This window comes from Cydia fagiglandana, chromosome 2 (assembly GCF_963556715.1).
Source record: "Cydia fagiglandana chromosome 2, ilCydFagi1.1, whole genome shotgun sequence".
NCBI lineage: Eukaryota > Metazoa > Arthropoda > Insecta > Lepidoptera > Tortricidae > Cydia > Cydia fagiglandana.
The window spans coordinates 8,858,334-8,881,795 of record NC_085933.1 but is presented as its reverse complement, the minus strand read 5'-3'; the positions used below and the strand labels follow the sequence as shown (position 1 = coordinate 8,881,795).

Here is a 23,462-nt window from a genome sequence, read left to right as displayed (position 1 = left end):
AGTCAATTGTATGCTGGAACATAACTTTTTGTATTTTTGTTACATCTAAATTTCGTATTGTTTTTTTATTTTTATTTAATTTTTCTTATTATCATAAATCGATTGATTAAGTATGGTATGGGCTACACGTATTCGTTTATTTTTGACAAAGAAAATTAGAAATTATACTCTACCTAATCTCTCTTATTTTTACAATCAGGACATCCTGACTGCAATAAAAAAGAGATATATAAAATTTCCTGTGGATAAAATAATGGATTTTGTCTATGAATGAAAAACACAATTATTACTATAGTTTGTTTTTTTTAGCATTAGAAATAAGGTAAACAATCTTGACGTGTCTTTTAATTGAAAAACACATTTTAAAAATAAGTTACGGCAAATATGTAACAATTATAAATCAAATACGATCATTTATATTCTTCTGCTTTCATAAGTAATAGTTTTTTGATTTTTAAAAAGCGTTTAAATCTGTGTGCCTAGCCAAGATGCCAGTCGTTCGCTCCGTAGCGAACGTTAGGGTAATACCTGTCTCTATCACTCTGCCATATTAATGCGACAGACACGGCTGCGCTTCGGTCGCTACGGAGCGTAAACCATTGGCACCTTGGCTAGGCACCCTGGTCATCTGGAAAGCGAAACACATACGGAACGCGTTTCTATTACTCAATACAGTGGCCAGTTGCAAATTCGGGCAAACTTAACTATACCTAAATCTGGGTGCCTAGCCAAGATGCCAGTCGTTCGCTCCGTAGCGAACGTTAGGGTAATACCTCTCTCTATCACTCTGTCATATTAATGCGACAGACACGGTTGCGCTTCGTTCGCTACGGAGCGTACACCATTGGCATCTTGGCTAGGCACCCTGGTCATCTGGAAAGCGAAACACATACGGAACGCTTTTCTATTACTCAATACAGTGGCCAGCTGCAGATTCGGCGGTAATCTTAACTATACCTAAATCTGGGTGCCTAGCCATGATGCCAGTCGTTCGCTCCGTAGCGAACGTTAGGGTAATACCTCTCTCTATCACTCTGCCATATTAATGCGACAGACACGGCTGCGCTTCAGTCGCTACGGAGCGTAAACCATTGGCACCTTGGCTAGGCACCCTGGTCATCTGGAAAGCGAAACACATACGGAACGCGTTTCTATTACTCAATAAAGTGGCCAGCTGCAGATTCGGTTTTAAAGTTAACTATACCTAAACCTGGGTGCCTAGCCACGATGCAGGCTAGTAGAGTTCTCTTTCACCTTCAGCAGAACCGGGAGATCCAAACCTACCTACTTTTCATCTAATAATCTCAAGAATCAGTGCATGATTCAAACTTTACCGGTTGCCGTGGTAAGACCTAGGATTTACCATATCGGTGTTGGTAAAAGCCCGAAGTAAACTAGTAAGATTTAACATTTCGGGCTTTTACCGATCGGCATCGGTAAAACCTAGGTTTTACCGGTAAATCCTAGGTTTTGCCGTACTTCGGGCTTTTACAGTAACATATATATAATAATTGCTCGTTTAAAGGTAAGATAACACAAAGGAGAAACAAAAAGAAATTACCTACTCGCACCAGTCTTGAACCCCAATCCTCTTGCACGTAGTTATTTCCACGAACATACCGTTACGCTATTGCAATGCAACATACCTACTTACGTTGTGTGAAATTGTCTACTACAAGGATCACGGAAACACTGTTTGCATGTGTGAGTAATACTAGGAAAAAGCGTGACAGCAACACTCCGTCGAATTAAAAAGGTGGTTTTTGCACAATGAAGTATTCAATGTTTACTTTAATTGTTCAATATTTATTTAAAGAGTGCGCGAAACATACTTTTAAGTATACAAATACCATGACCATTTCACAAAAAAATAAAACCTGAAATTTTGCAAAAGTGGTGCCATCTAGCGAGAGTTAAGTTTTGAGTAACCTAGGCGAACCACCTTAACTTGTTAAATATTAATATTAACGCCATCTACTTGAGAGTAGGCTGAAGGTTATAGTGCCATCGCTCGGATTTGTACCATATCTTTGGCCTAATACAGTGGAGTGGATGGCGTTATCTTTATTAATATTTAACAAGTTAACACATATCAGTGAAAGAACATGGATCAAAGTCAAATGGCGTTCTAACAGTTTTAATCTTCAGTCGAAAGATGGCACTAAATTTACAGTGGCTATATAATTTACTTTGACAATCCGCCTCTGTACAATATTCTCTTTGGTAGTAGGTAGGTACCTTGTGCGGAAGCGCTGGTGGCCTAGCTGTAAGAGCGTGCGACTTTCAATCTGGAGGTCGCGGATTCAAACCCCGGCTCGTACCAATGAGTTTTTCGGAAGTTATGTACGAAATATCATTTGATATTTACCTTCCAGTCGCGAGGCGGTGAAGGAAAAAATCGTGAGGAAACCGGACTAATCCTCTATAAGTTTTTCAATCGTTCTACAAAAGCGGTTTGCTAAAAACTATATATATAGTTTCTCTATCTGTTTCGAGTCTCTTTTCTCTATCCCGGTTAACCACACACGTAGGTCTCAACGATGTTATTGGAATGAATTAATAATATTGTGTTAAAATCTTGTTTTAAGAAGCTGGTACAATCCTAGACCAAGGTTGATAGGTTAATCAACCGTTATTTTCACGAATAGCATCCATTATTTGTATACTTACAGCGGTTGTATTTCAAATTGATTTGGAATCCAGTATTTATACACCTTGTTAGGCGATTATCGATACGCCCGCGGGCCGCGGCAGATACCGATAGGTATTCGATGCCAACACAAGTTTTGTATGCATTATGGGATTATTACAAATAATGTTATATCTAGCCGATCAAATATACAGCACACTAAAATTTTATTGATATTTCTGAGTCGAATAGCGGTCCACGCAGTTATCGTCGATCGAAAGCAAAAGTGTTAATTAATGCAGTTGTGGCTCATAAACCTACCGTTTGTATTACTGTAAGGTAAGATCTAGGCAGCAAAAATACACTTTCTATTACCTAAGTCAGTAAAAAATGTGTCTATTTACGCTAATAACTGTGAATTAAATATATACAGACGCAAGACGCGAAGATAATTCAATTATAATAATTGTGTACATCTGCACGCGGCTTATACTTATTATAAAAGAAATGTAAATTGTAAAAAATGGCACACATTTTAAACTTAAGAGACGAGTATCGTAAAAAGTATAATGAATGGGAGCAGGCAATGAGTGTATTCCGTGCTCATTGTTGCCGATTTCAGACAGAGATTTCCTAATAGCAGCTATTAGTCGGCCGACCGGGTGGCGTTGCGTGCACTGTCACTACCGGCCTTACTATCACACAAAAAACATAATTATTCCTAGAACGGTAATACCTAACCTACTGAAACCTTCCTTTGCGTAGAGATCGAGTAACGGTAACGGAGCGAGTGTCGTGTCGAGATATTCGGTAGTGATGACCACCTTCGCAGGTAGCGGTTGTCCAACTGTAAAGAAGCCTCGATATGTAATGAGGCGTGATTAGTAATTATCGTCAGTAATTACGCATCATTTAAAGCGTCAGTAGGTGAAGCATAGTTCAGTTATAATCGTACCACTGTACGGCAATGTGACAGTTGTAGTTTCATGGTAAGATTACAATCTGCGATTTGCGGGCAAGAGGGAGCGCGGTCATTAGGCGCCGAAACTTGGGTCGTCGCTCATGGCTGTAAACGGTACTCAAAGCTTCAGTTAACTTACAAAATATCTTGACTACGAACTCGTTCCTAGTAGGTATAACTCGACATCAGCATCCGTAACTCGTACCTAAATATGTGCAATCGAAGATCTCGATCGTAAATAACATCTCGATGGACTCGGTTAACTTCGTTAATAATTAATAACAATCCACGAAATTCGCGGTACTACAAATAAAATACCTACCACACCATGAAACTTGGAAATGGTACCCAATCAGCAGACAAAAATATCATAGGGACAGTCAAGGCATTAATTATCGTCAAAAAAAGAAAAATATGTATATATGTATATGGCCTTATTGCCGACAGGTCTGCACTGCACCACATGCATGACTGCACTTAGGAAGCTCAAAAATCGCTCACCATGAAGGTTATGGGTCTTTTGGCTTTTCGCCGGGGTCGGTCTTTAGCCTGGAAAATTACTTGGAAACTTGATTTGCCCATAAACGCGCCGCGCCGTCTTAGAGTTTTTGGAAAAAGAATATTGCTAGATCATTTTTGAGTCCAAAAATATTTTTTTTATGATATAGGAGGCAAATGAGCAGACGGATCACCTGATGGTAAGCGCAACACCAGAAGGGTTGCAAGCGCGCAATCTTAGCGCATTCGGACCATTTTTTAAATTTTCTTACAAATTACGAGAGATAATCCAATGCTCTGGTTTCACGAAAATCGGGTCAGAATATATACATGGGTTCCTGCATGCCGTTTCTGGTTTATTGCATTTTTTAACATAGCGGCCCTCAACTGTATCCGTTTTCACACTAAGGACTAGGTAGGTACTTACCTACTACCTAGTTACATTACAATATTTTTAAAACGCTCAACTATACAAAATCGTGATCTATTGTGATCAAAATTTTTTTCACTAAGTGATTTATTTAAAGCTGTCCAAATATAAAAAAAAAGTTGAAAGAATTTAGAGAGCGCCAATACTTACCTTATTACGTGCACAGCGGTACGTTCAAAATTCAATATTGGAGATGAGAAGACTAAAAAACATCGAACTGTTATGAATAAGCTCACCCTCTCTACGTGAAACGAAAGTGGCTCGCGGCCCGATTCGAACAATGCTTATAAGATGTCATAGCGATACGATACAGATCTGTCAATTTCAAAAGTGACATTGTTTTAACCAAAAATGTTACGTTTGACACTGACAGATCAGTAGGTATCGTATCGCTGTGACATCTTATAAGCATTGTTCGAATTGGGCCGTCGGTCGTTTTAGGAAAATAAAATCACGACACAGATCACGTAACGCACGAGACGCTATTAAATTTTCCGCTTGACAAGCTCTTAACTAGTTAATGGCACTATACTTAATCTGTTTCTCGATCCCCATTAAATAGCATCGATCAAATTTAGTCAAATTAATTGTATTAATCGTGTCAGTTTATTTATATATTTTTTGTATGCAAAGAAGAGAGCGGATTGAACGCCGAGGCTTATAGTTCGTTTTTTTAGCATTAGAAAGAACTTGAAAGAACGTAAGCGATCTTGACATGTCTTTTAATTGAAAAACGCGTTTTAAAAATCAGTAACTATTACCAGAGATATATATAACTCCGTATAAGATAAATAAAGTCTAAGAAAAAAACGTGCCTCGGACGGCCAAGAAAAAGTCATTCTCGAATAGATGGCGCCATTACCTTTGGCCTATTCTCGGCTAGATGGCGGTAACGACACCGTTTGGTATTTAACAATTTTAACACATATCAGTGAAAGAACATGGGTCAGTATTGAACAATAAAAATTAAGAATCATTTATCCGTAAAAATATTTTGATTATTTTATACATTTTCAATTTTATTTTAAGTTTTAATCGTGTGTCGATAGATGGCAGTAAATGTACCGTGACTACAAAATTGACAATGACAGGACCCCTCTATACTAAATATTCTTTTTGCTATTACTTATGAGAGCAGAAAAATATAGATGAGCGTATTAGATTCATAATTGTTACATATTTGCCGTAACTTATTTTTAAAATGTGTTTTTCAATTAAAAGTGACATCAAGATTGTTTACCTTATTTCTAATGCTAAAATAACGAATTATAGCGCACGGGAAACGTGTAGCAGAGCCCGGCGGACTCATGTCGCGAGAACAATATGGACCGGCCATGCCGAGTCCATACATACATTTAACAAAAACTTTATGAAAGTCGAAAGTAACGCTTTCACTAGCGGGACGTTATTGTATTGTGTGTCAATTGTAAAACATCCAAATTGGTATAATGAAGTTCTTTACGGTCAATTGTAAATTTATTTACAAATGGAACAATTAGGTCAAACATAATTAAGTTTGCTAGTTGTATTGGCGAAATTGCCTCCGTGTACCTAAACAATGTACAATATATAATGGAGATTCTTGATTAGTACTAGGTGTCTAGCATATCTTGTCAAAACTCGCGCGATTTTATACTTTATGCGCAACTTGAAATATGGAGTCGCGCCATTTTCGGATACATGCTAGAGCTAGCTCTCTCATGTTATCTTAAGAAGTTACATACGTGCCTACTAATTATTTATTATAAGATAAGTTGTTACTTTGTTGTCATTTTCCTAATCAGGAGACTTACCTAGAACATCTTAACCGGAATAACCTATAAGCTTACTGTCTTGATCATGAATTTCCAGTTTCTTCAGTTTCTAATCTAGATTGGAAGGTCATATCATAACTTGGCATTAGTTTCCTAAGCGGATCCTTTATGAGCCGTGTCAAGAAGCAGGGATACTTACATACACCTAATAAATTCGAGTCTACTATAGGTACGCGAAATGAGGTTTATGCTCAAAGAGTAAATTGCATAAGCCAGTCTTTATCCTTATTTAACCACTATAGAATCATATAGATAATTAGGTACTACTTGGTAAATAATTATACGAAAATTGCGGCTTTATTACATTGTAAACTAATCATCTAATAATAAAGCTTAACGTGCTATTCGGTTACAAAGTTGATACAGAAGCTGTTAGCTCCTTAAAGTTATAGCAGTAACTTTGCTTGTAAGTAAGTAGGTACAGGTGAATTCTGTAAAATAATTACACGGGGAACTGTTACATAATTAGATGAAAGTATAATCAAAATCAACAGTTATTTATTCTTAGGCGTCTATACGACTATGCGACTTCACTCTATAGTTCGTTTTTTTAGCATTAGAAATAAGGTAAACAATCTTGATGTGTCTTTTAATTAAAAAACACATTTAAAAAAAGTTACGGCAAATATGTAACAATTATGAATCGAATACGATCATTTATATTCTTCTGCTTTCATAAGTAATAGTTATTGATTTTTAAAAAAGCGTATTTCAATTAAAAGACATGTCAAGATCGCTTACCTTCTTTCATGTTCTTTCTAATGCAAAAAAAAACGAACTATAAACACTAACCAGATTTCGGATATTTATCGTTGTTTTACACCTCTATCTAGATTACCCGGAACATGTTTTTGGTACTGATTTTGAAAGTCAGTACCGGGAAGAATCTGGTTCTTTCATATAAAAGCACCAACGGTAGCGGTTATGGGGCTGCGGCAGGTTTCCAAGTACCAAATATCAGAGCTTGCTAATACGGTTCTCGGACGCTATACTATCCGCAAACCAAACTGACGACCGGGGTAGTAAAACTTTGTCGTTCACACTTGCATAGTCGTATCAAGAGCTAAAGGTTAGTTTGGCTTGCGGATAGTATAGCCGTGCCGGGTTTAGGTATGACATTTACGCTTTGTTATTTACCATTTGAGCCGGAGGGGGAGGTGAGGGAGCGTCCAGGGCGTGTCACAAGTCGCCCCAGATGACAGCGCGCTTGCCTCGGTCCACGGACGCCAGCAGTCCAGACTGCGGGTGCCACGATACAGCTGTCACCGCCGCCCTGCAAACGATCACGTACCTAAGTACTTTATTTATTACATAACATGGTCCATTGACCATTATTTTATTCATATCCATACAATGTACCTAATTACAACTACTCCATCAACTGTCACCGCACAGAATTAAGCCTTCATAAATATATACAAATATCTTCCATGCTCCTATGTTAGAACAGGATAGCAATATTTAACTTCACCTATAGACGTTAAAAAATGTCCATAAAACATTGTGTTATAGTATGAATAATCTCAGGTGATTTTTTCGGGCTCGGACCCTAATCTGTTAAACAAAAGATATTGTTTCCTTTATGCAGTGGTTACAATGCTTACTGCTAATAGCCCCGACGTAAGTAACGAGAACAAACCCATTTAAAAAGCAAATCTACCATTCTAATTATAGGGTTCAAATTCTTGAATCAGCCCATTCGGAGATAACACGTTTTTGTTATCTCAAAAAACAAGACCACCCTAATTGTTCTCTGAACAAGCTGTCTTATGAATTTGAACCTTAATACTATCACGATAGTTGCTTTTTAAACGACATGGTTGCTTTGGCACGAGCTGTAGACCGCTCTTAAAAGAAACAAAGGCTTTTGTTTAACGGATTAGCACCCGAACTCGAAAAAATCATCTGAGAAAATTCATACTATAAAATGCAATTTCCTTCTCCTATTATCATAGTAGCTCAACGTACCATGTAGTGAATGATTTAGGTACATTTGCTAACGGTATAATACAGATTTAGGATACAGGTCAACTAAATATTTATTTGTCGTTTAAATAAATATTTGGTCACACCTACGACTAAACCGAGTCATCGTATAAGGCTTTATTAAGAATTAATTCTGAAAGCTTCTGATGTGCAAGCGCTACCAACGCGGCACTGACCAGAGCTTTCACCTAGTTTATCATTATTTACGATACGCCTGAGTCGAATAGCTACACAAAAATGAATTTATTCGAAATCAAAGAGATTATTTTTATATCAAATTACCTTTACATTGCAAGCTGCTGTAAGCTATGGTGAGAGTAGTAAGGCATGCGACATTCGAACCGGACATCGTTGTCAAACCCCGGAGGTCTATTCAGATAGTAGTTTCTTGTTATCAAACGGTTATAAAAATCTGAATACCGCTTCAATCTCAGACCAATTACTTTTTCGAAACAGATTAGAAAGGAAACTGTTTACACTATACTCGTACATCTGCGAAGATATTCAAACATGTGTAAAGTTTCCAATCCGCATTTTATTTGCTTCGCTTTTGCACGACACGTTGCAATTTGTGAAAATGCAGTGACACTTGGCAAAGTTGATACATATACGAGTAGGTGGCCTAGAGTGGTTCCCAACTGTTGGACTGGAAGCCAACGAGAACCAACTCGCATTTAGTGAAGGGAGGGGGGAATAGTTTGATTCCGCTTCTGTTGACGCCATATTTTCACGGAAACAAACGTAATGGAGCATGAAGCATATCATTTTCGGACAAATTAAAGACGCGTAATCTATTATGAATTATCAAAACTGGAATCGCAGATGTGGATGTGAAGGCCGCCAAGCTCAAGTGGGATTGGGCGGGACATATCTGTCGGATGCACCCGGACAGATGGGCCAAAATAGCGACCGAATGGGCACCACAGATCACCCGAGGCAGAGGCAGACCAAAAATGAGATGGCAAAACGACCTGGACTCATTTTATGGCGACTGGCGGGAGCATGCACAAAGCCGTGACGAGTGGCGAAAGACAGGGGAGGCCTTTGCCCAGCAGTGGGACACAATATAGGCTATTTAAAAAAAAAAACTATTATGGGAACAAAAAATATGCAAAAAGAACAAAAAAATTGCATAAAGTAGAAAAAACTGAACAACCAACCCATCAGTTGACCAAAAATAATTCTTAATGTATTATTACGTTTATTTTTGTATTCATTTTAAATACGGTTGTAAGATAATTTAGGTACGCGCATTAATCACAGGTTCTAGTTATCATGATGAGAAAGAAAGAAACATTGACCCATGGCAGCGTGAGCTCAATTCGAAGAAAGTGAACACCGAAGTTTATGTTCGAGGTTTATTAGTACTATCGGCCAAAGCTAGAGTCGACCACCTTAAAGGCGCATTTTGTTTGAAGCGGGAACATCTGCCCGAGGCTCTTCAGCTTTCGTCCACCAATGAAATTTGGGGGCGGACCACTAGAATTTCTCTTGAAGTTTTTTGTAAAAAAAATGTGTATGGGTATCGGTCATCTGTTTGAAATGCAACGTCTGGTCATGTCCTTTAGGACCCCAGCAGGTAAACGCAGTTATTCGATGCTTGACTGTCCAACGAAAAACCCCCACGCTATAGTGAACGTCTCTAATATTTTGGAGCCCTGGACTAGTACCAACTGTTGGAACAGGAAGCTCAAAATATGTTAGTCCCCGTATGGTGTTGATAGCTTTGTAGACTAGGAAATAAGTATAACTTATAACGCCACTCCAAAGATGCGCAAAAGGACACTTGTAAACTACTTTTAATATTACCGACCATATTCCAATACAATCGAGCATCAGTTTAGGCGACAATAGTTGAACGCTCTTACTGATTTAACTATAAAGTCGAGTTCATTTAGGGTCCATATTGGGTAGCATAATAATTGATTGTCCTAATGTAATGTTACGCATAAAACTCATTTCGCATAATTGTTATTGTGCTGGAAATATTAACATTTCTGAAAAATTATAACACAAACCTAACCTAACCTACCCTATTCTATACAACATATGCAAAATATTTTGGAAAATACTTCCTGTTTCAGCTGGGGAAAAAATATGCGAAAAGAGATTTATGCGTGGCATTGCATTATGACAATCAATTATTATGCGATGAGATAGGATCCCGTTCATTTATATTTAACCAGTTTGTCCGCGTAGATATTTTTCGACCGCATTCAATTACTACTCGAACGTAAATTTTAACTGATATTGTTTTACATTCTCAAAGCTAAATAGCCGACAAGTCAATAAAACATTTGTTGTGCATCGGGTGCAGCGACGGTTGAGCATGCTACATCGTTTTCAAATGCAGTCCAAGATATTTGACCAGTAACTCTAAATTTTTAATATAAACGTAACGTGCCTAACAATACGGTACAATTTACAATGGATAGGAAATCGAAAGGAGTAGCTTTTTTATACTATAAGTAAACCACCAAGAAACATCTGGCTACACTCACTTAAAATTGAATGCATTCTAATGACCCAACTCAAATTCCTAACCTCGCAATTTCGGTTCTAAAATTAAATCTTTTGACGACTGGCCTTTTTTCTGATTGTGAACAATGACAGTTACTTAACAAAAAAAGGATCTTTGTTTCTCATTGGTCAACAAATTAGGGGCGGGTCAACTCCAAAATCAACGTTTGCAAGCGACACTGTTTTGAAACTGGTCGACTCTGGCTTTGGCTGATAGTACATACATTACACGAACGTTTCGAGGTAGGAAGCTAGGAAAGTTCTTCAGTAACCTTAGTCTTCCTTTAAAACTTTATAATGTACAGTCGCTATCATATATATCGGAGCGGCCGGGGTGCTCACAAATATCTGAACACGCCTCTATTGTCAGGGCTTTAGAGTGTGTGTTCAGATATTGTGAACACCTTGCTTGGCCGCTCCGATATATATGATGGCGACTGTACATTAAAAATATTAAAGAAAAAAGTAAATAAATCTTGGAGTTCCGTATGCCAGTGTTTTTAATTAAGTTCAATTATAAATATAATTCTTAAAAATCATATTAATAATATCTATCTATCTACCTAGATAAATATATTCTTACGGAGTCAATAAAATGTTGACAACGATGTGACACAGAACATTAAGAAATTGTGAAAATATATTTCAACATTGTAGAAAAATACTCTAATGTATAGCATCGGCTATTCATAAGTAGGTAGGTATCATGGAGATAGATACATATCAAGAAAGCGCAGAAACTTCAACGTGCAATCACAATTCTTATACGGCAGGTGGCTCTACATGTGAAGAGCTGTAGAGTTCAGATAAATGCAATTCTACTTTCAAAAGAGACACCTAGCAGACGAATAAAAAAACTGGGTCTTACTATCCTATTGACGAACAGTTCGTACTTAAACGGCAGCGTAATAAATCTGTTACCGGCTCTGCCGACAATGTAATTCTATTAGCGGTAGCGCTAGCAGAAAACTAGTAGATCGACATAATATTAAAATAAAAAATAACTAGTGGCTCTGTGAGCTGTAGACCTCGCGAGCAGAGCTTAAAATGAGTAAATTAAATAAAAAATAAAATAAAAACAACAATTGATATGAAATTTAAGTGTAAAAAAATACAAAAAGTTATATCCCAGCATATAATTACTGGGTATCGAACCCAGACCTTCCGTGCAAACAAAAAAGCGAACGTTTGCAAAATAAACCATGATAGTTCTTACATGAGGTGACGAAATTTAGCTACTCATTCTCAAGTAAAAACTAAATATCTTAATACCTCCAAAACCAGCGAAATAAAATTTCTGAATTTTTGGCCATTTAATCTGTAAACATGTCTCAAAGAATACACTCTTATGATACAGATACGACTATTTGTTTAAGCGCGAGCTATCACAACTCTTCCATTTTGAAAAAATTCCAAAAACCGTCTCGACTAAAATTTTTTATTGAGTCATAGAATTCGGTTACAAAATTTCACGAGAATCGGTTAAGAATTGCGACCTGTAGAGGAGAACATCCGGACATACAAAACTAAATATCTTAATACCTCCAAAACCAGCGAAATAAATTTTCTGAATTTTTTACATTTAATCTGTAAACATGTCTCAAAAAGAATACTTTCTTATGATACCGATACGACTATTTGTATAAGCGAGAGCTATCACAACTTACCCATTTTGAAAAAATTTCAAAAAATGGCTCGACAAAAGTTTTTTATCGGTTCATAGAATTCGGTTACAAAATTTCACGAGAATCGGTTAAGAATTGCGACCTGTAGAGGAGAACATCCGGACATACAAAAGCAAAACGCCCGAGTCAAAACGTAGACCTTCGCTTCGCTTCGGTCAATGAGAATTGTGCCAACCAAATAACTGTTAAGAGAAAATATTAACAGATCGACCTTATTAGTCCCAAATTAGGCAAAGCTAGGCTAGACTATTAGGGGATTAGACTCTAACCTACTACGTACCATAAACATGAAACCAGGGACGATGGTCGCGAAAACTAGACATTGATATCTGAATTATTATCCTATGCCTTTTTAATCTATTTAATTATAGAGTATTTATTTTATATTAGATATTAATTACTTTTACACATTAAAGTTGCAATTAAGTTGCAATTTCATGAGCGCCTTACTTGAGAAAGTAAATAATGTCCAAAGAATCAATACAAGAAGTTTGGTCAAACACTTTAATGACATATTATTGACATTATAAATGCTTGAAACTAACAACCAATAAATTAATCATTATGTATGTAACTAAGTATATAGACTATAGATATGATATAATCACTATTAATATGCGAATGAAAAAGGTCAGAATTACTTACATAGACACTTATCATCATTGCTTAACCCAAACAATGAAAATACCAAATCGGTAGGTAAATAAAGAGAGGCCTTGAGCAAAGGCTAGTTTTGAAGCAAATCGCCTTTATTCAGCGATATATCGGATATGGAAGGATTGTGATTCTAGTGCGGCCGTGACTTCGCGAATATAGGCTGTCCGCGGCGGGTTGTGTTGTGATTGTCGGATCGCAGCTTTAAGGCAGGGTCCACGGAGAACGAACCGGAGCGTGACTTCTTTGCCGCAACTACTTACATATTAAATCGTTCATGGAGACTCATAACGTAAACAATTCAAATTTAGCTACGCGTGGTAAATGTAGACCTTCATATGTAATATGTAGGTACGGACATTTAACGTCACGAATTACAAAACTCTCAACGAGGGTGAGAGCTGCCGAGTGTTGGATGGGGGGGCTTTGAGGCCGAAGCGGCTTCTGCTGCGGTGACGATAAGGAATGCTGCTGTCCTGTTAAAACCTGCAGACCCCGGAACCTGTGTAGGCTTATGATGAAGGGTTGAGGGGTTATCAAAGCTGGCCGGTGCCAGCGTGGCGCCTACCAGGATGATCACCTCCGTCGCGAGTATACCCGTTCCTTGTTTAGGCGGGATGCCTGAATGCATTTCTCCACGTATAAAAAATGATCTCATATACTGCTAATTTCTATATGCAAATACAACACGGAAATAAAGAGGTAAAACACGAAATGCTCTTTCCGAGCGAGTTAGCCTTGAAACTAGCTTTATTAATTCGTGCTTATTCTGTCCCACTATTGGACAAAGGCCTCCCCCTCATCTTGCATTCGTCCCGGTTTTGAGTTACCTACCTACATCTAAGCTATATAATCACAACTAACTAATAACTATTGGCCACTTGCCCCAAAAATACCTAAGAAAGCGCTCACTACTCGCTCCGCATCTCTCAGACCACCGCAGTAGCTAGTGTATCCCCGGGGTAAGGCTACCCATAAAGAAGAATTAGCGTCTGGTTTGCTTGGCTCGTTTACACATACCGAACCGGGCTGCGTATAACAAGCCGCCTCGAATATCCAATATGGGTAGCAGGAAGCGTCATAAACATCATGAGATCTGGCGCCGAGCTAGCAATTGTTTCCTTACGTGCTCTTTCAATTTACTGACATTGTATTAGGTTCTTTTCTGGGTTAGTAAAGAGCGAAGATTCCGTCAGAACCGCCTATCAACTTTGTGTGGTTCAAGTACCTGATATGTACAAATACGGGATGCCGGACCAGATTAAAGGCCTTAGGCACTTTTAATGAAACTTCTAACTGCGCTAAAATATATGCTATTCAATAAAATATATACTCACTATGGAACAAACGATATCAAAGTGATCCTTTCAGCACTTAGATTTACAGTAGGTAGGTGGTAGGTAGCTCTAGTTTGCATTAATAATTCTATTCATTTATAAATATTTTTTATATATTACCTACATATAAAAAAATGCAAAACTATTAGCTTTTAAAATTCGTACCTTACGCCGCCACTTCGCACGACTTGAAATGCTGCAATTAAGTAGGTACGTCACGGAGGTTTATTCTGATAAAAATAATGGTTCATTGATCTTATAGCTGCCAAGTCATATAAAAAACAAAGCCAGATCAAATTCATAATATAAGCTGTTATGATGTAGAATAACCTTTACGATTGTATAAAATAATATTAAGTAATTCAAGTCAATCTCGTTGTGCTACGGCGTAGTTCGTAGCAGGGTTTTCGTGCAATTAAAAATTGTAGAAGCGTGACGACGATCACTTGAGATTTAAGTGGCAAATATAATTTTCACCACATCAGCACGTATGTAAAGGCTTTCTTTTATTTTTCATACCTGATGATTTTATGTATTTTATCCTCTAGAACTCTAGAGTGACAAAATAATTAGAAGCCAATTTTGAGTTGTTTTGTTTTCTCATGTCTGGTAGTGAAATTGAGTTTTAAACGCTGATTCTCAATGGTATGTAGGTATGTATCTAATAAAGTTAATTTAGGTTCGATCTGTAATGTTCGGATCGGACATCAATATTACCACGAGAAAATATTAAAACAACAACTTTGTCACCGTGTAAAATAAATAACTATAAAATTGCCGGAACGTCTCATTTCTTTTCAAAAGATTTTTTTTACGCACTTGCTTGGGTATGGTAAGTACACGATCTGCACAACGACCGCTCCAGTTAAAAGTTACACTTGACATGTAAGTGATTTCAATTAGGTATAATTATTTACCATTTTTTAATGTGAGATATTTATTAAGTAAAGGTACCTTTCAAATGTCAGACACCAATTAACAATATGTATTTACTTACTTATATATATGGAAATAATCTTCACATGCCGTTTTATGTTTAGTCTCATATATCATACTCACTCATTGCAGAGGTGTACAATCATACTCGGATACCTATTTTTTTCAAAGGTATACAATACTTTTAATATGTTACAATTTTTTTTTTGTGCGCTCCCTTTCCACCCTTTGCGACACAAATGTCGAGCGAGTACCTACTCGACAAAGTAAACGGTAAAATAAATTATGTATACTTATACTTAGAGAAGTTTTAACGACACAAGCAAGTGTATAGGTACCTACTTTAACCCTAAACTGATAGTTATTCCGAATATCCTTTGACACAGGCGGCAGGCTTTGAGACAGGCGTATGAGTGATCACAATATGTAGTTCAAATATGTTTATGTGTAAATATAAATGAGAACAATCATGATATTTAAAGTGAGTAAATGTATGCATATAATATATAATTGATCGTTTAAAGGTAGGTAGCTATAAGATAGACCGTAACACGGTAAGCTGGTTACACAGACGCCACACAAACGATATTAAATTCTAATTTTTAATTATCACTGTAAGTAATCATTTTTAGTAAGGCAAAAAATAAACAGTAAATTACTTATCTGATTGGTTTTATTGCTACAATAGTCATAAAATATCTAAGTATAACATAATAATCTCATTCCCGTGGCGTCTTGATTCATGACCGCATTACACGCCTCCTGTTCGGAAACAGGTTACCCAATAAAGCAATTTCAAGAATGGCTCGGTCGTTCGCCTCGACGCCACAAAAAGCATGCAAGTAGAGATTAGGCTAGACGATGTTCATTACACAATAATTTGATATTGCGAGTGAAATAATCGTAGCAGGGCGATATTATTGGGATGGGCGCTCACGCTCGCTTGCCGTCGACAATGGCGTAGCCATGTGAGCATTCACACATATCGATATCATTGTTGCTTATGATACGTGACGGTTGGAGATCCGCGTCTGCTAACGTCGCGTCGCCGTCACGGTATTCCGTTTGATGGAGGAGGGTGTGCAGAGCGCAACTTAGCCTCATTAGTGGCGAAAAAAAAAGATACCTGCACTAGCAAATTTAAAGCTCGAGCTGTAGGTGACGTGACGGCATGGTCGACCGACCGACAAGTCACATTATAAGTATTATTTTGTTAGCGAGTCTTTTAAAAGTCGTTTAAAACTTGCCATACAAACAAATACTACACGCGATTACATAAAGAATACTGACCGGGTTCGAATCCCGGTTATGTATGATAGATTAAAAAAAAAATGCCTTTATTATTAAATCTAAAATCGAAGCCATGGTTCCTAAGAACAGATTTCACTATCTCTCATAGTTTCTTCTGACTTCTCCATACTGACCCATTTGGATTGATCACCCTGTATAAATAAAAGAAAGTTCCAAATTCTAAACCGCCAAAATTGACGACGATTGGCGGTGGCAAACAACTATAGAGCCCGCGAGTTGTCAACCAATAAATAAAGACAATAATTTAGATACAATAGAAAGGCTCGTACTACCTTATACTTCCGGAGTTAGATTCCCACATTCATTAATCTAGAGTTGATGTATTAATTAGTGTTGAATAACCCAACCAACTAAACCTACTAATTCCTGATGGCATTAGAAGTAAATAACTCAAAATTTTCTAATTTAATGGTGTAAAATAAATCAATATTATAATGTCGTCAAGTTGTGGAAACTTGCCCGTACTACCATACAATTACGACTATATCGTTTAGTAGTAGGTATAGTCAGTGGCTTAATATAAGTAGGTATCTACTTTTCTATACAGCTATAGTATGGCGACGAGGGTACTCACTTACTGTACCTAGAGTAATAAAAATAACTGTTTACAACCTACAGAAATTGGCTTATTGACAAGGATGCATTTACCTAGATGTTTTATGAGTCGTATTTTTTGGAAGGGAAGAGTGCTTCGTCTGCAGCAGTAATACTTATTGATATAACATTTTATTTTACTCAAAATGGGCAACGGCATCTATGGTACACTAATACCGGAATGTTCAATCCCACGGTGTACTGGTGTATAATATCCATCTGTTATTAGTGCACCAATAAATTGATTCGGATATTGCACCTGCTCTATCCACATAACTGCGCGTTTATGTCCATGTTCATCTAATCAAGCACCAGGGAACTTAAACCATAAAAATAGTTTAATTATTTTCTCGATGCCTACGAGTATTACCCATGTTAAAGCATAAAATTATTAGTTGAGTGTTTTTTTTCCCACGAATACAATTAGATACGAAGTGATATGAATGTTAAAGATAAGCGTGCCGGTAACATGCAATAAATCTAGATGTTTCCTAGTTGAACAATAATTTAGCGTCGCACATGTTCTTGTTAATTTTGCAAACATAAAGCAAGGCCGCATGCTGCGCGCGGACGGCGACGGGCGACGCGGCGCGGCGGCGCGCGCGGCCGCGACTTGCCCTCTCTGCTCCACAACATGAGCGCCTACAATCCGCGTACATTTCCGCAATTGTGCGTACAGGAGACAAACCGTTAAACGATCCTTTGGAGCCGTCATCTAATCTAGATAGTCATTGTGTACTTACAAAAGGACAAATAAATATAGGCTACAAATATAATGACCACCAAAATATACTTTGGTACCCTAAATAAAAAAATCATGCTTACCAAAAAAAATTACTGAACACCAAAAAAATAAGGCCTAAAATTACAAATGTACCACCATTTTAATTACGACTGCACTTCAAATTGTATTCGAATACCAAATATATTGAATGATTACCAAAAATCATTAATGATCACCAAATCTTGAAGACCAAATAAATGCGATATTTTCACCTAAATAAACCACTGTGATACCAAAAAATTTATACATATTACCAAATAAAGTAAAATGATGCCAAAATTACCAGCCCCTCCCGCTCAACCCCCGTACCCCGCACCGCATAACTTAGGTAGGCATACTGAAATGCTACTAGAAAAGTATGTTAGGTTAGGTTTGTACTGCTATCAGTTAAGTGGGCTAGGTTAACACTGCGACCCTTACAGAAACGAATTGCTACTAGAAAAGTGGGTTAGGTTAGGTTTGAACTGCGACCCTTACAGAAAAGAAATGCTACTAGAAAAGTGGGTTAGGTTAGGTTTCAACTGCGACCCTTACAGAAACGAAATGCCACTAGCAAAGTGGGTTAGGTTAGGTTTGAACTGTGACCCTTACAGAAACGAAACGCTACTAGAAAAGTGGGTTAGGTTAGGTTTGAACTCCGACCCACACAGAAACGAAATTCTACTAGAAAAGGGGGTTAGGTTAGGTTTGAACTGCGACCCTTCCAGATAAGAAATGCTACTAGAAAAGTGGGTTAGGTTAGGTTTGAACTGCGAACCTTACAGAAACGAAATGTTACTAGAAAAGTGGGTTAGGTTTGAACTGCGAACCTTACAGAAACGAAATGTTACTAGAAAAGTGGGTTAGGTTAGGTTTGAACTGCAACCCATACAGAAACGAAATGCTACTAGAAAATTTTGCTTTGCTTTAATAGGATAGCACGATTTAAAAATTTGGTTATAATTTTACATTAAAATGGAGTTCTAATTTTGGTGGTCATTTACTATTTTTGGGTTTACAATGATTATTTTGGTGTCATTTTATTTAATAGGATAGCACGATGTAAAAATTTGGTTATCAATTGACATTAAATTGGGGTTTGAAATTTGGTCATTATTTACAATTTTTGGGTTAATAATGATTAATTTGGTGTCATTTCCTTTAATAGGATAGTAAAATGTATTAAAATTGGTAATCATTTCACATTAAAATGGTGTTATAATTTTGGTGATCATTCATTATTTTAGGGTGGTAAAGTAGATTTTTTTGGTATTAAATTTTATTAAATCTGGTGATCAGTTAAATAGCAGCCATAAATATATACCAGATAGCTATAAAATTCTACATTTTATTATTGATAATGATATGGGTAATATGCATCAAAACTACGTTATAGTTGTATATAAATTATTTACAAAATTTACCAAAAAACCGTAGTTTGTAATTTTATTAAAGTTACTAGACGGTAAGTCGTAAAATTAGGTATAGTATTAATAAGAGCTGTGTCTTGGAAATATTAGTTTTTAACCCGCTGTTGATTTGGAGACATTTATTTATTAGCTAGTTAAAATAATGCGCCAAATTGTTACCTTTTGAGAAATACTAAGAAAAAACTAACTATTAAAACTAACAAAAGAATATCACATGGTTAAATTAAATAAGTTTCAGCTAAAGCCGTAAATCAAACGAAGTAATTAACTAATTGCTTGGTTTAATTTACAGCGCATATAAAACAAAACGGTAAAATGAGGTATGAAACTTAAGTACTTATTAACAGGTACCTGGTACCTGAACACATTGGTTTTAGTGGCAATAGAGTTTAATCTCAGTGTAATTTATAAACAATGAAAATTACGTACTACCTTATTAAAAAATGAATTCCCATTTTCTAAAACAAAACATTAATTCAAACGCTTCAACTGCTTTTGCAGTATATATTTTTGTGCAGAAAAGTGTCAAACAAAGATAGCAACACATATATACCAAGGAAGATTAAGGCTGACTATGCTAAGCGCTCATACATACTCGTATGATGTCAAAATTATATCTAAATGATGTCAATGCGGTGCATTTAGCTAGTACCTATACTTGTTCGTATAACAAAATGACATCATTTTGATATCATAATGTAAATTTGAATTGGCCTCCAGGTCTGTGAGTAAAGATAAGAAACGTTACGCAGTATACATAACACATACCTACCGTATGAATTATTATAATGAGCTAACTAGATAACTCCACTAAAACAGTTAGTTTACTCCGATAACCGCCTGTTTATGAAAGGGAAACAATGGTCTGAGCACCAGGGGATCCTATCTTTATTACTCATCTCACTTTACGTCGATACGATTCTGTTCATTGATTTTACCCGCAGTAGATTAAACCTAGTGTTTATGCAACAACGGTACACAGTCACAATGCGAGTAACCCGTTGTAATGTTTACTTCAATATTGAATTAGTGTCCGCGTTAGCGATAAAATGAGCACGCAACTTGAAGTTTGAAGTAACATTAAAATTTGAGGACAAGAATTGCTGAGCAAAGATACGCAGAGGAATGTTTCCGCGTTTCTTTGTAGCCGTGTGAGAGAAATTATTTACACCATTGTAACGCAAGACGTGTGTGCAAATTAGCCCGATCATATCTCGGCATGCAGTTGGTGGACGTCACGAGCCGTGCTAACAATATGGTGTATTTACGCAGATTTACTGAAGAATGGAGTCCACCGGCGAGTGTAGGACGGGTCCGGAGCGGACAAAGCATCCAGCGCCTGAGCGCTACAATCTCAGAGGGCATATGTAAGACCGTTAAATTTATCTTACATAAGACCATCAAACATGAAAACATACCCGCAGTGGTTTATGGATCTAGTTTGCCGAGCACACCTTATATTACAAGGATGTATAACCCATAGTTAACCTACCTAGGAATAAAAATGAAAATACTCGCTTAATGTTTTTAAGCGACATTTTATTGGTTTCGTAATCGAATGATCGGGCACTTTTAGTAAGAATGACATTAATTTTAATTACTTAATAACGACAGTGTAGTGACTTAAATGAAAAACAATAAAATAAAATGGAATAAAGAAATATATCCAATCCAATATTTCCAATATTTTTCCAATATTTTAATTTCATTCTTAATAATGGTGTCTGCTCCGCATACTTACCTATTTGATGATGCGTGCTCATTCTATTGCAAACGCAGACACTAATTCAATATTGAGTTAAGCAAACATTACAACGGTTTACCTACTGTGACTGTGTATGTGTACCGATAATGGTCAATTTTAACTAAGAAATTAGATTATAATATTGGTTAACAAATAGTTTTTCGGACCACATACCCGTACACACAAGTTAATCTATTCAGGTATTTAGTTAAATCGAACCGTACCTAACTATCGAATAGAACAGTGCTAAGTGAAAATAAAAGGAAACGACCTAGGAATAACTGTTTAATCGTGACATTTCGACATGCTGCGCGGATGTGTGCACATTATCGGCTTACATTTGCAACACGACTAGTGCTGCATAGGCTGCTTTTACATGTTTATTTAATATGATTTTGATCTGATATGACTGGAGTTTTACTCGCACTCATTTGGTTTGGCTTTAGCGGAAGCAGGTGTGCACATTTGCAAAAACTAATAAGATTCTAACATGGTGCTTGGCACATAAAATATTCTTTCTATAACCTCTATTTAAAAAGCAAGCGATGATACGAAATTAGTAGTTAGTTTATTGAATATAAAATTCAGGTTTTTTACGCCAGACAGACTAAAATTATCATAAATCAATTTAAATTCGGCATTTATCTATTGCCTCAGGCTCACCGAGTGAGCTGTGGCAAAATACCGGGATAACGCTAGAAGCATGATATGACTTGTTTAACAAACTTAGTTGTTGCATGATCACTGTTGTTACGTAGGTAAGGTACTACGTATTTCGACAACCAGCCAGGGTTGAAAAGGTCATCGGGGTAGCTTACCAGTAGGCCACAGCGCTCGCTGGCACCGGGTGAATATTCTCTGTACGGTATGGGAAAGAGAAATTTGCAACGGTGAGACAGACCGAGCCAATGTTGACCTCACGATTTCAATTGTCCATGCAAAATGTTACGGGGAAACTAAACGATGTCACGAGCAAGGCAATTCTAGTTTTATATTCAAGGTCAAAAATGTATCCACTGCAAGTTTATTACCTTGGGGTCAGGTCGGGAGCAGGCGACTACTACGAACGGTCGCGGGCTGCGCCGGCGCAAATGAAACATGACCGCCCCTGCTCATTTGTCGGCTTTTTTATTTGTCGAGAATAATGACGCGTATTTATTTACATACGGTACTTAAGACGAGGATAAATACTTGAGCTATTATTGGATAAATATGTTTAGTGCCGGGCGAAACATTAAAAGAAATGCATTGCTATTAATTACTTAATTAGGTACTTATAAAAACCAATCAACTTGCCACGTTTTTAAGATATATTATAAAGCAATTCCCACCCAATTCTTAATTTTTCCTCGTAAATATTAATTTGCTTATTTAGCTGAACAGGTGTAGGTTAATAGGGACCAATTTACTTAAGTGTATTTTGATGTAAGAAACAAGTATGCTTCACTGCTCACCGCACAAATAACCAAGTGCTTAATTAAGGATATTCATTTGCAATTTCGGTTGTTTTCTATATATTTTTAATAACCAAAATTCCGAATAGGACTGAACAGGGATAACTTCTAAGTTTAATAAGTTACCTAATTCCACAACACATTGGTTTCAGTAAGAATATTGTTTGTAACATGTTTTTTATTTAGTTTGTGTTAATACATATTGTGTTGGCAAGATGTCCTTTACGAAAAATATTCACTGCAGTGGTCCAGCATGGGTTGGCGTCGCGTGCAGGCCCAAGTGCAAAACTATATGCGGGCATCCGGTCTAACTTGAACCTTGATAATGTGGGGCTAGTAGAACTTAGAGTGTAAAATATGTCGGCCGGTACCAACACTACATCATGTCGGCGCCCTACGGAACTACAATTCAATGCTTGAATTTAATAAATTGCCGTAAACTGTGTACAATTTTCATATTTATTTCTTATAAAACTTAAAGGTGGGTGATGTTTCGCTAGTGATTAATGTTCGAGAGAATGACGCTAATAACCATAGGGAGTCTTACAGCGTCGGATGAGTTACGTACTGAGGAAATGCGAATGCTGGATTATTAACTTTAGCCTGATTATTAATGATACTTACCTAAAACATATTTATACGGTGTGTGGCCCGTATAAAGGGCGAAGCAGGATTCATAAGGAATAAGGATTATACGAGTACTGATGGACTTATTA

General features: G+C 37.0%; 1 protein-coding gene across 3 annotated transcripts in view; it reads right to left on the bottom strand.

Moving 5' to 3' along the window:
* Positions 1-23,462, bottom strand: part of LOC134675377 (autophagy-related protein 16-1) — a 233,838-nt gene that overhangs the window by 11,098 nt on the left and 199,278 nt on the right. For 2 of the 3 annotated variants that reach the window (XM_063533592.1, XM_063533603.1), the window contains one exon: positions 7,470-7,605. In XM_063533592.1, the coding sequence (XP_063389662.1) occupies positions 7,512-7,605 (94 nt within the window). In that variant the 3' untranslated portion in view covers positions 7,470-7,511. Of the gene's footprint in view, positions 1-3,431; positions 3,477-7,469; positions 7,606-23,462 lie in introns of those variants that run through there. The other variant, XM_063533595.1, reaches the window with a different exon arrangement.